The sequence below is a fragment of the Rhinatrema bivittatum genome, chromosome 5 (genome assembly GCF_901001135.1).
Source record: "Rhinatrema bivittatum chromosome 5, aRhiBiv1.1, whole genome shotgun sequence".
Classification (NCBI taxonomy): domain Eukaryota; kingdom Metazoa; phylum Chordata; class Amphibia; order Gymnophiona; family Rhinatrematidae; genus Rhinatrema; species Rhinatrema bivittatum.
The window spans coordinates 269279052-269295733 of record NC_042619.1 but is presented as its reverse complement, the minus strand read 5'-3'; the positions used below and the strand labels follow the sequence as shown (position 1 = coordinate 269295733).

General features: G+C 42.5%; 1 protein-coding gene across 2 annotated transcripts in view; it reads left to right on the top strand.

Annotated features, from left to right (window-relative positions):
* GMCL1 (germ cell-less 1, spermatogenesis associated) overlaps positions 1-16682 on the top strand; it is a 138217-nt gene that overhangs the window by 45454 nt on the left and 76081 nt on the right. For both annotated transcript variants that reach the window (XM_029604009.1, XM_029604010.1), the window contains 5 exons: positions 415-527; positions 4006-4071; positions 10465-10549; positions 15114-15204; positions 16222-16326. In XM_029604009.1, the coding sequence (XP_029459869.1) occupies positions 415-527; positions 4006-4071; positions 10465-10549; positions 15114-15204; positions 16222-16326 (460 nt within the window). The remainder of the gene's footprint in view (positions 1-414; positions 528-4005; positions 4072-10464; positions 10550-15113; positions 15205-16221; positions 16327-16682) is intronic.

Below are 16682 nucleotides of genomic sequence, written 5' to 3'. Positions count from 1 at the left end.
AGGCTTAATACTTTCCTTGCTGGTCCATGAGTAAGGTTATGATTTGATTTTCAAGTGAAAATGTAACACAAAATCATCTGTTTTGTTTCCTTTTGGAAATGAAACAAAACCTGCTAATATCTTCAGTTTAATGTTTGGTCTTAATGTGCACTGTTTGAAAATAGTGTGCTCTGAATTGGGACCAAAACAGAAAAGGCAAACCAAAAAAAAAGTCACTGGAACACCTTAAAGCCCCTCCCCCCTCCCCAAATGACCCAAAACAAAATGTTTTGGGCTGCATACCTCTCCCATGAGTGGTATTACACTCTGAGTGTTTGGTCTTGCAGGAAGCAGAAGGAGATCTTGATTGCTTGGTAGTCCTGTCTTGGTTTTGTTTGTTTGTTTGTTTTTTAAACACTTGTTGCTTTTTGGCAGGATGGGTTAATACAGCAGTGTGGTGAGACAATGAAGGAAACCATCAGTGTGAAAACAGTTTGTTGCTACCACACTGCAGCAGGAACCTATGGACTAGACTCTGTGAAGAAAAAGTAAGAATTGGGTTTTTTTTTCCTAATGACTTTCAGAGCTTTTTTCTTTTAGAAGGATTACCCTGGGTTTATAAAGAAATAAGCATTGTCATAGTCCTGTACCATGAGATCTTGTCCACAAATAGCATATGGTCTAATTAACCTACTCGGCTCTTTGAAACTGAAGAGATTAGTTTAAACGAGAGCTTTCCAAAGTGTGTGTCGCAACACATTAGTGTGTCGCCTGTAGTCTGGAGGTGTGTCGCCGGGTCCGCAGGGCTGGCGGAAGCAGGGAACTACAGCAAGAAGATCGGCAGGGCCGTGGTGGAGCTTACCTCACCACTGCCCGAAAAAAAGGGTCACGTTCACTCCTCCTCCTTCCTGCCTGCACAGCCTCGGAAGAAAAACGTTGCCGGAGCCGCGTGGGCAGGAAGGAGGAGGAGCATCTGCTGCCTACAGAAGAAGGGCAGCGTTAATGGGCCGCCGCATATCCCACATTGCGGCGGCCCGAGAAGAGGAGGAAACCCGATAGGGGAGCCGCGGACCCCACATCGCGGCGGCCCGAGAAGAGGAGGAAACCCAATAGCAGGGCTGCCGCGGACCCCACGTCGCGGCAGCCCGAGAAGAGGAGGAAACCCGATAGGGCCGCTGTGGATCCCACGTCACCATGGCCCGAAGAAAAAGGTCATGTCTAAATGTGCAGGTGCTCCTCCTCCTTCCTGCCCGCGCGGCCCCGGAAGAAAATTGTTTGCCGGAGCTGCGTGGGCAGGAAGGAGGAGCAGCATCAGCCGCGTGCAGAAGAGGAGCAGCGTTGTTGCAGCCGGCTGAGAAGAGGAGGAGGCCCGGTAGCAGGGCTGCCACCGCGAATCGGCCCGAGAAGATCAGGACCGCTGCAGATCCCATCCTGCAGCGACCCGTGAAGAGGAGGCCCAGAGGTAAGAGAGAGAGACTGAGTGTGTGTATGAGATGAGTTGAGAGATTGTGTGTGTGGGAGTGAGGACCTGAATGTTTGCAGAGACAGCATGTGAGAGCCTGTGTGTGTGTGAGCGAGAGACAGCATGTGACAGTGAGAGCCTGTGTGTATGAATGATTGTATGAGAGAGAGCATGTGAAAGTGAGAGCCTGTGCTTGAGCAAGACAGCATGTGGGAGTGAGAGAGAGCCTGTGTGTATGAGAGTCAGACAGCATGTGCCAGAGAGAGACTGTGTATGAATGATTGTATGAGAGAGAGCATGTGACAGTGAGAGCCTGTGTATGTGTGAGAGAAATGCATGTGAGAATGAGAACCTGACTGTGTGTTTGAGGGGAGAAGATAGATGGAGAGAAAAGAAATAGAAAAAAAGACAATATGAAAGGAATTGGCAAAAAAATAAGAAAGGGAAGGTGGAACAAAAAAAGCCTGTGACCAACCGATTAGAAAACTAAGATCAGACAGCAAAGGCACATGTAATCTTTGGTAATGCTCAAGAGTAGCACTTTCTCTATGCGGATCTCACAATGTACGAGATCAACATGGAGGAAGTGGAAACCCACGGGGTCTGCACAGAGGGTCTGCCTTTAGTGTGTGCATGTGTATGAATGGGAGTCTGCCTGGGGATGTATGTGTGTGAGATTAGGTGCCTGCCTGTGTGTGGTGTATGCGTGTGTGATAATGAATTGGTGCCTGCCTGGGAGTCTGTGTGTGTGTGAGAATGAATGTGTGCATGCCTCGGAGATGGTGAGGGAGTGGTGTGAAAATAAATGGGAGCTTACCTGGGTGTGTGTGTTTGTGTGTATGTGAGGGAGCCAGAGAGAGTGAGAGCATGAGTATGTATGAGAAAATCCAGGGGAGTAAGAGTTTGGGGGGGGGGGTGTGTGTGGAGGGGGAGAGAGTGTCTTAGAGCCTGAGAGTGTGTCAATGTCTGTGAGAGCGAGAGGTTATGGTGGGTATAAGAACATGAATGTGTATGTATGTGTGAGAGAGAATGGACATGTGAGTATGTGTGAGAGACAATATCAGGGTGACTGGAAATCAAGAGCTCCCACGTATGGACAGTAGGGACTTTTTAAAATCCTTATTAGTTTTAATTATTGGGTGTTTGATATATGTGCTGTTTTGAAATATTTTATTGGTGTTTGTAAAAAAAAGTATATGATTTTAATTAATAGAAATTCTATTTATCAGTAGTTTTAAAATATTCTTTTATTATGGTTTTACTATTATAACTGATGCTTTATGTTTCTTGATTTTATTTGCTTTATGAGGAATGGTGGTTCTGTTTTTCCATTGTTAATACACAGAGTCTGGCTTCTTGGGGTTTCCATTTCAGTTTTTGTCTAATTTGTGCTCTTTTATTTTGTATTCTGTATTTGGTGAGGGTCTGTCTCTGCTCTGTGTGTGTGAGACCGTGATGAGAGATTCTGCTAGCATAGGGATCTATAGCAATCTGGTTTGTTTTGTTTCCTCAGTAGGTGGTGTATTGGTATTCTAGGACCCAGTGTAATATTTACCCTTGCTTTTTCACAGGTAGGGTTATTGTTGTTGGTGTTATTGTCCTTGGTGTTATTACTGTTATGTTACAATGGGATTGCAGTATAGATTTTGAGTGTCTTTTTTTGTGGGGTTTTGTGTTAGTTCACAATGTGCCTGGCAGTGGAAGGTGTTTGTGCTGCTGTTACTGTGAGGTGACACCAGAATTTGAAAATATCTTTTAGTATGATGAACTGTAAGGGAAACATCCAAGCTCCATTGTTTGGGGGAATTTCAGTGGATGCACAGAGTTACAGAACTGGAGGTGCAGGATTTATATTGACATTCTGTCCCTTCCTACAAATTCCAGACTTCACTCTCATAGCCATATAGAATTATAGTGTGAAACTGGCCAGCTTTTTAAAATTACGCAGAATACCCTTTGGACTTTTTTATTAACACCAAATATTCAAAAGCTGTGTTCATCCCATCAAGCTCATATATCTCATTAAAGAGGTAAATTGAATAACACAATAACTTTGTTTTATTATTGTTACGCATAAATTATAACAACATTTATCTTGGAATATTATATATATTTAATATAAATGAAAGGTTTTGACAAGATAGGTTGTGTCGTGAAACATTTTATTATGTATATATCTAAGGAAACATACATATATTGTCGAAATACATTTCGTTCGTTTAACCTTTAACCTCTGGTTTGCTAGTAGACTGAATTACTGTGTCACGAAATTGTTTGTCTAAAAAGTGTGTCACCAACATGAAAAGTTTGGAAAGCTCTGGTTTAAACATATATGTACAGCATCTCCATCTAAACTGCATTAAATTGGGCTATCAAGGGAGCAACTCTTAGAGCCCATTGTGATTCGTGTTCAGATATAAAAATTAAGAAATTTCAGCAAAGGTCTTAAGTTCCCCTTTCCTGCAGTATGTTTTGGTATTGCTGCATTGTTTTGAAATAAGTTGCACTTTTATGGAGCTAGTTTAAGAAATGTTCTTTTAGTGATGGATTTCTTTTAAAATTAGGTGTCTGGAGTGGCTGCTGAATAACCTGATGACTCATCAGAGTGTTGACCTTTTTAAAGAACTCAGGTAATTAGTCTTCAGACTGTTGAAGTAACTTCATGATAAACATTACTTGTGTTTTTGATTTTATCTCCTTTCCACATTGGTGGTGCTAACAGATTCCACTATAGTAAAGCATAAAAGTACATATAAGGAATCAATAATAATAAATAGTGAAAAATAAGACTAAAAACTACAAAGAAACACAGAGTTATATTCATAGTAACATGGTAAATGATAGCAAGTGAAGACCAAGTGATCCAGCCAATCTGCCCAGCAAACTCAAGTTATAAGAACATCTCAATTTAAGAGTATAAAATAAACCCAGTTAATGATTTAAGTAAAAAGGGGTTTCACTTTGAAAATATAAAACACATTTTAACAGAATAAGGATCGAAGATTAAATTGAATGTATAGGCTAGATGGGTTGGTTCTATGTTTGGTTTTTGTTTTTTTTTAATTTTTAATTTAGAGGGTGGCTATAGATGAGTGCTGGGGTTGGGTTGGTAGGGAGGCTGGGATAGAGATGTTTTTCTTTTATGTGCTTTTATTGTAACTGCTTTGACAAGCATTCTGTGCTGTGGGCTTGGCCTGACTGGCTGACTAGCTAAACAGGAGAAAGACTAGCTGTCCCTTCCACAGTTGAGCAAGATCCCTTGCTTCAGTTAACAGGCAGAAAAAAGAGACCATGAAAGACATTGGGCAAGTTCCAGCGATGATAGCAATTGCTCACTCCCTCTGAGTTGGTGAGGGCCCAGGGAGATTAGAATTTTCTCTTTCTCTCTCCTTCTCTATCACTGCCTCCATTCCCCCCTACCTTGCTCCCCTCCCACTGGGCCTTCCTCTTAATCTAAAGGAGCCTTTTGATTTTGGAAGCTATGCATTTAAAAGATTTTGAATGCTGTCTCAATAAAGTTAAAAAAAAGAAAAAAAAAGAAAGTAAACAAAAGCTTTTAGCAAGGCTCCAAAGCTGTAAGAAGGCAATTGGTTCTCTGTGGGGGATCATTTACTGCTGGCAGTGAAGGGTATATTTTCAGACTTTGCAAATGCCATAGCCATAGTGTGTGACTGAGGTATAGAAGAATTTGCTGGGGGGGGGGGGGGGGGGGGGGGGGGAGGGGGGGGAAGAAGAGTATGGGAGAAAGACCTTACTGTCACATGCAGAAGATAGAGGCTTGGGGCAGCTCAGGCAGTTTCTTAGGAGTGTTCTCTGGTTCTAGGGAATCTTGGTCATTGTGATTTTGGGGGGGCGGTACAGTGGTCCTAGTAATCCCAGTGGTCCTAGTAATCCCAGTGACAACATGGTTGTAGATGAGATGATTGATTCTTCTCCTGTCCCAGTGGCCATTTTACAGCAGCAGGAACAGGAGGGAGAGGAACACACTGCCAGGAGCAGTTTGCTCAAAGAAACTGGTCTCTAGAGGAAGCAAACTGGTCTATAAATTGATTAGAGACTAGGGCACTTGACCTAGCCCTTCTCCAGTTTTCTCCTTAGCTCATGGGACAGGCAGTCAGAGTGATGTATGCCACTGCTCCCCTCTCTCAGCCCTGAGGATAGCTCTGACTGTGGTACTCCTATTAATTTAGGGCCCCTTACTTCCTCTACACTGGATGTCTTAGTATTTCCTTGGACACTTATTTCCCAGAAAATTTTGAAAGGTGTGAAAGTCTTTTACAGGGGGCAAGGTGCCTCAGGGACCACCTCTATCCTGCTCCTTACCCTGCCCCTCTTTCACGCCTAGGCTTCCTGTGGCTCCAATATTGACTCTTTCTGTGCCTTCAGGTCCCGCCCCGTGAACCAAAAAAAGAGCTCAGCAGAGAAGTGAAAAGGGGGATCCTAGTAAAGAATTTATCCCCCTCGGATGACTCTCTGGGTGGATTTAAGATTTTTCCTCTAGGAGACAGTGACGTGGATTTGGAGGAAGGAGAGGTTCCCACCTCTCCCTATGGAGAGGACCATGCTTCTATGTTATGTCTTTTTCACAGGGAGAATTAACATCCTTGATTGCGCAGTCCTTGTGACGCTTACAGATATCTAATGAGAAGAAAGAGGAAGCTCCTGTTCCTAAGGAGGATCCTATTATGGTTAGCTTCAGCAAATTGTGGCGTTTTTCCTCTGCATCAGACAGTGCAGGATCTTATTGATTTGGAATGCAGGGCTCCAGAAATTAATTTCAAAGGTGGCCATTCTTGGCTAAATTATATCCGTTGAATCCTCAGGTAAAGAGAGATTCTGCTTTCCCATGGTTGATGTCTTGGTATGCTCGGTGACTAAAGACCACCATTCTGGTGGAAGATGGGGTGGCTCTTAAGGATGCATAGGCCTTTGACACTATGAGTATGGCTCTTCAAATTGCAGCCTCTTGTTGTATTCTGGTATGGTTGGGGCATTTAGCCCAGGATGCACAGGAAAAGCGAGGGGAGTATTTTCTACCATAGGAGCCATAAGTAGCTTATTTGGTGGATGCTGGTTATGATTTGGTGCATGCCTATGCAAGGGGCATGTCATCTGTTATTGTGGTTTGGCGTCTGTTATGCATATGCAACTGGTTCGCTGATTCTATTTCGAAAACTGATCTGATAAAGCTTCCTTTCAAGGGAAGGCTTTATTTGGGGAAGAACTGGAGAAAATGGCAAATATTTCGGCTGAATCCAGGGTCCCGAGACTCCCAAAGGACAGGGCTAAGGGCCTGCAGAGGAGTTGTTCTTGCAATAGGTATCAAGATTCTCGATGATTTTGGCAAGGTCGCTCTTCTGGCTCTGGACAGCATAATAGGACCTTTTCTAATGTTCAGTCTTTTCGATCAAGGAAGAGAACTAAGGATGGCGTGATGGTTTCTGGCTCATCTAGAGCAGCACAGACCGCAGTCTGGATCTGGATCTGATGGTGGCATATCTGCATATTCCCATCTGGCAGGAACATCTATGTTTCCTCCGATTTGCTGTCCTGGATCTTCATTACAAGTTTCAGGCCTTGCCTTTTTGACTAACCACGGCTTCCAGGATCTTTTCCAAAGTCATGGGGGTGGTAGCGGCAGCCCTTCCCAAGGAGAGCATTCTAGTTCACCCTTATTTGACGACTGGTTGATTCAAGCCAAGACATTGGAAGAGAGACTTCGCACTTCCCGCAGGGTAGTTTCCTTGCTACAGGAACTAGGCTGGGTGGTGAATCTGGCCAAGAGCAATTTGCAGCCATCTCATAACCTGGAGAATCTTGGGGTTTGATTCGATACAAGGCAGGACAGAGTGTTTCTGCCAGAATCTCGGATCCACATATTGATGCTACAAGATCGATTCCTGAGGAACTGTGTTTGTCTGACCATGTGGTCTTATCTACAGGTCCTGTTGCATCAGAAGTGGTTCCTGGGTGAGGGCACACTCCCGATGGAGTCCGCAGTTGCAGAACTATGCGGTAAGGCTGCTCCTTCCATTAAAGGCGAGATCCCAGTTGGACTGGTGGTTACACGCAGACTGTCTCAGGACGGGAAATTCCCTGAGAAGCTGGATTGATTGGTACTCACAACAGATGTGAGCCTCTGGGGCTGGGGGGCTCACTGTCAGGAGTTGATGTGCAAGGGTGCTGGAATGTAGCCGAGTGGCAGTGGAAAATCATCAGACTGGAGGCATGAGTTGGTTCGGTTGGTGTGCCTATGGTTGCCAAGCAGCTAGAGGCTCAGGCAGTCCGGATAATGTCCGACAATGCGACAATGGTAATTTACATCAATCATCAGGGTGGAACCAAGAGTCAACAGCTGTCAGAGAATATAGATGCGCTTATGTTGAGGGCAGAGCAACATCTCCTAAGCATATCCGCCTCTCATATTGCCGGAAAGGACAATATCAGAGCCGATTTCCTCAGCAGGAGAAACTTGGACCCAGGAGAATGGGAGCTGGCAGATGAGATCTTTCTGCTCCTGGTGAACCCCAGGGACCTACCAAATCAACCTGTTGGCGAACTTCAACACTGCAAAGGTTCCACGCTTCTTCAGTCTCAGGCGAGACCCAAAAGTGATGGGCATCGATGATGCTGTTCAGGAGTGGCCATGCATCACTCTTCTCTATGTATTTCCGCCCTGACCTCTGATAGGCAGGCTGATCCAGAAGATTGCAAGTCAAGCCAACACTGTTCTTTTAGTGGCTCCAAATTGGGCTCAAAGGTTGTGGTACACCAATCTCCAGAGACCCCTCAGGATACTTTCTCAGATTGATCTATTATGTCAGGGGACCATTCTGCACGAGGATCCAGGACGTTGCTGTTTTACGGTTTGGCCATTGAATGGGCTCGGTTGTTGAAGTGGGGCTTTTTGCCTGTGGTAATTTCCACTCTTCATCGGGCCCAGAAATTTTCTACTTCTCTAGCCTATGTTCGAGTTTGGACGGTGTTTGAGGCCTGGCGTTCTGAATGAGTACTCAACCGCTCAAAGTGGATATTCCATTGATTTTGGAATTTTTACAGGACAGCTTGCTAAAAGGTTGGGCCCTTAACACCATGAAGGTTCAAGTTGCAGCTCTGGCTTGTTAAGGAGGAAGAGTCAGTGGAGGGTCTTTACCTTCCCATCTGGATGTGTTCCAGTTTTTGCAGGGAGTTAAGCATCTTCACCCCCCTGTTGCAGCTTCTGGTGCCTCTGTGGTACCTCATGTTTTTGGCAGGTCCAACCTTTTGAATGCTGCTTACTCTTTCCTTGGGGCTGCTTACCTTGAAGACAGTTTTTTCTGTCACCATGTCGGGTCTCTGAGCTGCAAGCTCTTTCCTGGCATGAGCCTTTTCTCCATATGACTCCAGATGCGGTTCAACTTCAGACCGTGCTCTCCTTTTTGCCCACAATGGTATATGCTGGAAAATTTTTCAAAGGTTCCAGCCAAAGTTTTGTTTTTTTTTTTAAGAGCTGAGAAAAACTCAGTCTCATCCTGCCCAACATTTTATTTATTTATTTGTTTGTTTGTTTGTTTGTTTATTTTTGGCTATTTTGTTGTTTTCAATTACTTTTCCTTTTTCTATTTTTCTTAGTTTGCTCATCTTTATTTTCACTTTTTGCCTTTATTCTCCCTTCCCCATCTCCTCCCTCCTTCCTCTCTACCTCCTCATTCTCTCTGGCATCTTTGCCCATTCTCCTCCCCACTTCTCCCTTCCCTCCCCCAGGCAGGCAACAACTGTGATCTCTCTCTCTAGGTAGGGACCTAGCAGCAGCAGCAGCAGGAATTGCATCCAGGCAGAGGCCTGAAGGTGGCAAGTCGTCCTGGGCTGTAGAACACCACAGTGGCTGCTACCATGTCTATTTCTGCCACAGAGCAAGTGGCTCCTCCTTTTGGGCCCACCATAGCAAAAGCAGCTGCTCCCTGGACCACCAGAAGAGATGCAGGGCTAAGCTATGACACGCTTATAATATTGTCACTACATTGTGCCAGCTGCATCCATCCTGAGCTTGCAGTGCTTCTAAGGCATCAAGATTCAACAGTGTAACCAAATAGCCATTTGTTTTCTTACTTGATTGGGCAGCCAATGTGCCCCCTTCAGGGACAGTTCAAGCCCTCCCTGGGGGACCTCAGTGCACACCCCTGCCTTTACAGTATAACTTATCAACTGTGTCTCTTATAACCCAAATAACCAAGGATTACCACTTATAAAACAAGAACTCTCTGCCTGGATAATGGACAGCATTTTCTAAAGCTATACTAAATCTGGTTATCAACTTCATGGCAAAGTAATGACACATCAAGCACAATCATCTTGGACTTCCTTAGTATATCTTCATTCAGCTTCCATTCAAGAAATCTGCAAGGTGGCTACATGGTCCCTGCCCATACCCTTCATTAAACATTACTGTCTTGAAGAGAATTCTCGTAAGAATAGTCCTTTTGGCCAAGCAGTGCTTAAAAGCCTGTTTAACTAGATCCTTCAACTCTCACGCCTCTCTCTCAACACCAGGTTACCATGTTTCAACCACTTCTTCAAGAAGTACAATTATTCCTTTTGACCACCATTGTCCATGGAAAAAGCAAAGTTGCTTACCTGTTAAAGGTGTTCTCCATAGACAGCAGAACAATTCAGCCACAAAATCTCACTCTCCTTCCCACAGAGTTAAAGGTTAGCTAGTGAATTGACTGAGCAATCTTGTGCAGTGGCAGCTGCATTGGAAGACATGCACATACTCAGAAAAACTTTAGGTCTTTTTGAGCTCTGAAAGCATATCTGCGTTGGTGCCATCAAATGTCACCCATATTTGTCCTTCTATCTATAGAGAACCCTTGTTTCAGGTAAGCAGTTTTACTTAACTTCTGCATTTGAGCATAAGATAGGAACTGTTGAAATTAATAGGTAAATTAATCTAATGGCATGAGGATGAAATAAAGCCATAGGTGGCATTTGTGAAGGGAAAGTGACTTTCCATGCACAATGTGTATTTTTTTTTTCTGTTCCAGCATTAAAATGATGAAGCAGCTAATCAGCTCTCCTGACCTCTTTGTGATGCAAGTGGAAATGGATGTGTACACTGCTCTTAAGAAGGTACTGCAGTAATTGTATTTATTCTTTTATTTGCATATTTATAACTAGTTAACACTAGATATTTTCAACTCATTGAACACATTATGACTTCCAGACTAATTATTGTATGTGATGTATTCAGAGTCTTGAATAATAATTATAGTTGGATGCCTGTGAGATTACCTCTCTGCTATATCAAAATAGCACAAGCTTACATTGAATTAATTTGTAACGTGTACCTAGAGCAAGTCAGTAATACTTAATTTGAACAAATCTTAATGTACAGAAATGATATGACCTTAGTTAACTGTGCTAAGTGAAGTATTTAGTCTCTGCAAACCCTCAAGGTAGAAAGAATAATGCATATGCTGTTCGAGGACTGATTAGACAGCAAAGGCACATGGCTCTTGTTGATGTAAATCCAGATTTGACCTTACCTGTATGTTCTCCAGGCACAAATAAATTGTAACAATGAATATACAAAACAAATAACCTCTACCGGTATTCATATTTGCAGTTTAAAAAAATGTAAAATAAGATGCTAGAACAGATGTGTTAAAAAAAATAATTATTTTTAAATGTCATATTTTTATATGTCGTCTTAGTCTGACATTTATTCAGCATAAAATACACACACACAAGGCACAGAACCTTGGGGGAGGGGGGAATGTCTGTTTAATAGCAAACAGAAAAGTATAGCAGGCTGAATATTCTCCATGAACAAGCAGGACTGAATTCAGCCACTCAAGTGGATGATGTCATCTGATGAGTGAGTCTCCTCATTGAAGCAAAAAGATGTTTGCACTTTCTCTCCTACCATTCACCTCTTTTTTTGGGTAATGCTATTTTTTCTCATCATTCAGCGTAATTTGTATTTCTTTCCAGTGCGTCATTTTTGTTTTAATTTTCATGAGCCTCCACTAAAAAAGTTTAGTATTTTTCTATTGTGCTTACTCCTTTATTCTTTTCATAATGTCAAGGAAGAGGCCCTTCAAGTTTTGTTTCAAATGCAGACATAAAATGTCCAGCCTGGATTTTCATAATATTTATCTCTGCTGCCTAGCCCTCCTTATAAGGTGATTGACTGTACAGCCTGTGATCGAATGTCTCCTGGACTATTTTTCCCCATCAGAGGAAAACAAATGCAGAGAAAGCAATACCTAAAAGGAAAATATCTGAGTCTCTCCTCAGCTCCAAAGTCATTCATCCTCAGCCTCAGGTTCATCTCTGTCCAGATTATAGAATCTTCCGTGGTAGTCTGCCCTAAACAAAGCAAAAGATCTAAGACATGCTCAGTTCTCTGGTAAGGATGCCAAATTACTCGACAGCACAGGAAAGAAAATCTTTCAGTCAGTGATGTTACAAGATAGAATTTTAGCCCACAGATTCCAAATGGTCTGCCATCTTTTTATAATGTACTACAGAAAATAAGAAATACATAATTTCAAATTCCAGGTATGCGAAAACAGGTTACACCTAATCTGAATGAAGCTGATGAATGTGCTAAACACCTCGTAAGATCTTCATATGATGTATTCAAAACAGCATCAAGTTTTTAAACCATAACACTGGCTTGGATGGTACATATTAACACATAATTCTCTCCTCCTCCAACAGCATACTTGTATCTGCCAGAGTCTTCACAGAGATGTTAGATCACATGGCAATATCAGTTCACATTACACCTTTTTATGTCTACATATTAGACAAACTCAGTGGTACTTGAAACTTCACTGGAACCAGCATTCACAGCCAGGATACATTTGCCCAGGCTGTACATCTCTTCTGTGATCAACCCTTTCATCCTCTGCAGACTTAACACTGTTGAGGGGACACATCTCAACACTGTATCCTCTCAAGAGACTTGGAGTGCATAGGAGCAAAGGCTGCATATAAACCAACTAGAGCTAAGAACAATTTTCTAAGTTCTTCTAACATTCAAGTCATGACTAAAGGGACAGTGGTTGAGATTCAAACAGACAAGTAGCAATAATCAAGGAGAAACAGGGTCCTCAAGGCTATAAAAGGAAATATGCAAGATACGCAATTGGGCGATCTCAAGGAAAATATTCTTCAATGCCATTCACCTCCCAGACAAAAGTAATGGCTTAGCAGATTCATTGAGTTGTCATCTTCAACGGTCTACCCCTCACAGTGCAATTTCTCGGTCGACTCTGAGAAGCTCCATAAATGGACCACTTTGCAGCTATGTTTAATTAAATACTCGCTCTCTATTGTTCAAGAAGACCTCCTGGAGTCACATGCTTTTTGCGTTCCATGGGATTAAGGACTAACGTATGTGTTTCTGCCACTACCACTCATATCTAGGACTATCATCAAATTAAGAAAGAACCAGGGGGAGATGATTCTAATAGCCCATTTTTGGCCATGCCAAATTCAATTTCCATGGCTTCAATGCTGCTTAAACCAGTACATGTGTAAATATTCCAAAATCTCTTAACACAATACAACAGGACAGTTTTTCAGCCCAACCTTCTGTCTTCAGCACTCATAGTATGTATATTGAAAGCAGGGTGGTGCACTCTATGTCCCTGCCCTTAGAAGTAAAAATAAATTATTCTTGCAGGAAAAAGACATTCCTTCAGACATTCTTTAAATAGAAAATATTTTCCATTTGGTGCATATCACAAGAGGAGGATCCATTCAGTTGTTAGATTTTGGACCTTCTGCAATATCTATTCATTCTCTTCAAGTCTAGATTGAAGACTAATTCCATCAGAGTGCAGATCAATGCTATTGCGATATATCACCAGCACTTGAAACACTTGAAAGGAAAGTCTTCCGATTTCTTGCCATCTGATAGTGGCAAGATTCATTAAGGGCCTTTTCCATCTTAGGTTTTTTTTTTGGTAGATATTCAGTGGGATCTAAATATAGTACTTTGCTCAACTAATGATTCTCTGTTTCAGCTCTTAGCATCTGTTCAACTCTGACTTCTTTCATGGAAGGTGTTTTTGATTGCAGTGATCAACACAGAGTAAGCAAACTCCAAGCCTTAGTGATACATGCTCCCTACACGCATTTCCAAGAACCTATCCCGAGGTTTTTTTTTAGCCTAAGGTGGTTTCTTAGTTTCACCTAAATCGGTCCATAGTTACTAACATTCTTTCCAAAACCTTATCCTAACAATGGTGAACAAGCGCTTCATACTTTGGTCTGCAGAAGGGCTTTATTCTACCTTACAGGAAAACTCCTCAACTGTTTGTTTCTTACAACCCAAACAATTGAAGATTTTCCTTTAAAGAATGCTCTCTACCTAGACTTGGACTGTATTTTTGCTGTACTAAATATGGACTTGGACTGTATTTATTGCTGTACTAAATATGGTCAGGAACTTTATAGCAAGGAAAAAGCTCAAGTACAGGCAATTTCAACTTCCCTAGTGCAGTTTTGTTAAACTTTATATTCGGTCACTGGCTGGATTGCAAAATTAGCCAGATAAGCCCTGGGAAAAAGCTCTTACTTTTAAGCACAAGGGGATCGTAGCTCAATCATTCAACCAGTTCTAAAACAGAAAATAGGTAAAACAAGGAAGTAGTAGCATAAAGAGTACTCCAGAAGCTCCAATATACAAAACCAAAATCCCAAAATACAGTTCATCAAGGCACTTGAGCAGATTGGCTGGGATTAGGATTCCCATGGATTTCCATAAGTCTCTGTTTTTTTGTCTCTGAGATCTGATCAAAAACATAAAACTCCTTTGTCCCCACTCAGTTCTTTCCACACAGTACCTTGCTGGTACAGCAGCAGTTGTCCTGGAGAAGTCTTGGACTGGGACAGGTGCCTTCCTGGACTCTGTTGTCGGTTTTCTGAACACAGCTCTACACCAGCACTTCCATAAACCAGAAGAAGCTTGTATTGTTTTCATCACTGGCATGAAAGGAGCCTTCCCCTTCTCACTTGAGCTCAGACAACGAGCCAGCAGACATGCTTCCTCACCCTTTCTCCCCTCCCAACTCCACTTCTCCCTAGTGACACTTGAAATAATGGTTAGCGCAGGAGAGCTCAGGGTTCAAATCCCACTGCCACGCCTTGCAACCTTGGGTAGGCCACTTTTACCTTCCGTTGCCTCAGGTACAAATTTAGATTGTGAGCCCTCTGGGTCAGAAAAATAATTACTGTACCTGAATGTAATCTGCTTTGAAGTGCCAAAAGGCAGAATATAAATAATAAAATTAAATAAACATGTTAGTATTTTGGTAGAAAGGACCCTCTCTGTGGGGTTGGTCATGCACACAGCACACCCCTGCTATTACATTCCTTGCCAGAAACCTCCACAGCCTGATAGGTCTAATGGTTATCATACCTCTAATGGGTTCTATGACTTGCCGGCATGGTCTAGATGTGATAGAGCAAAAACTAAACTTGCTCCAAATTTCCTGGAGCCCGTGGTGAAGCAGTGTCTCTTCACTCTTTGTTCATAGTGCACAGTAATTTTAATAAAGTAGCACTAGTTGGCACATTTGTCTCGTCTGTATTGTAAGAGCCTGGATCTCACAAGACTACTCAGTTTCCCTTGAGTTTTCTCTGGAATGACATTCAAATTTTTATTTTTTAAATCCAGTGGATGTTTCTCCAGTTAGTGCCTTCTTGGAATGGATCACTAAAGCAGCTGTTAACTGAAGCAGATTCCTGGTTTTTCAAGCGCAGAAAAGGTCAGACTTCTGAAAAAGGGCTTCCAAAACAAATAGCAATCAAGAAGCCTCTCTTCTGGGGCAGCTGACAGATTTTTTTAAACCATTGCAGCTTCATCCACTTACCATCTAGTTGTTTTGTGTATGTCATTACGCCACTTCTCCCATCGCCCCTCAGGAAAAAATGCACAGAAGAGATGAGAATATATTGATTACTTCCCACTCTATCTAACCCCCCTCCAATCTCCTTTTTTTCTCTGAGAGAAGCTCCAAACTTGGTACAGATTACTTCCCCCTATATCCAAACCCCTGCCCCTTCTTTTTTTCTCTCTGAGAAAAGCTCCATCCTTGGTACAGTTTATTAGTGAATAGCTTGGATTTGTACCCCTGCACCATTCCTGAGAAGCACAAGTGCTAGAATTTTCTCTATATGGCTATGTATGCAGCAACTGGGGCAACTGCCCACAGTCCCACATCATTCCTGCTACCACTGCCCATGCAGGACAAAGATGTGGTATAGCAGTGGCATTATCAGAACATGTGAGGCTGGAGCAGACAGTTGAACTCAGTGGAAGCATAATGATTATGGGGCAGGTGAGCTGCTGTTATCCAGATCCACCCCAAAGACATGATGCATGTCAGCCAGCATCTTGCCAGTCGAAGAGGATTACACGAGAGGGTGGGGAGGGTTTGGAGAGAATCATACCAGAGAGGGAGCCCCTGCACAAGCTGATTTGCCTCCATATCCATTCCTCTCCCCCACCTATCACAACTTATCCCTGTGTATGTGCTTACAGGGACTCTTCCTGCCCCCTTTATTGCTCTTAACAAGGTGGCAAGACAGGCAACCCCTCCCCACAACTCCCCACTGTTGAATTTTACAGCTACCAGTTGAACTTTAAGAACATTTCAGATTGGCTAGATACCAAGTTTGTTTCCAGCTCTGTTTCATGTACATGAGGGTTAGATTAACTTTTTCTGCTTAAAGAAAGGTGATATGGCACTAAACCATGATTTTTTTTTAATTTTTTTTAATAGCATTGTCTGTTCCAGAATTTCAGTCATCACAGGCTTGCTGCTTCCAAATTGATACCAACACAGGAGAACAACTTAAGGAAGCCACAACACCTACATCATTATCAGGTTTTTGTCGATATATTAAAACATTTTCTTGATACCCTTTCATTATGATCATAAAAGGGTTTCATACATTCATTGCTGTATGAGAACTAGAAAACAAATGTTCCACCATTGTTACTGCTTTGTTGCCTGTGGTCCACAGGAATGAAACTTGTACTTGTGTATTACATAGAAAGATCATGGAGCCTAAGAGCTAACCTTTCTGTTCTAATATAGCTTTGATAGCATGAGTAAGAACTGTAAGAGAGCTGTATTTGGATAATGGGGAGCCATGACAGTATGAGAGCTGCAGCTGCTGATTCCTTTATAGGTCTGATAATAAAGCTTTCTCTTTATGTTTGGTCAAACTGTTCAGTTTC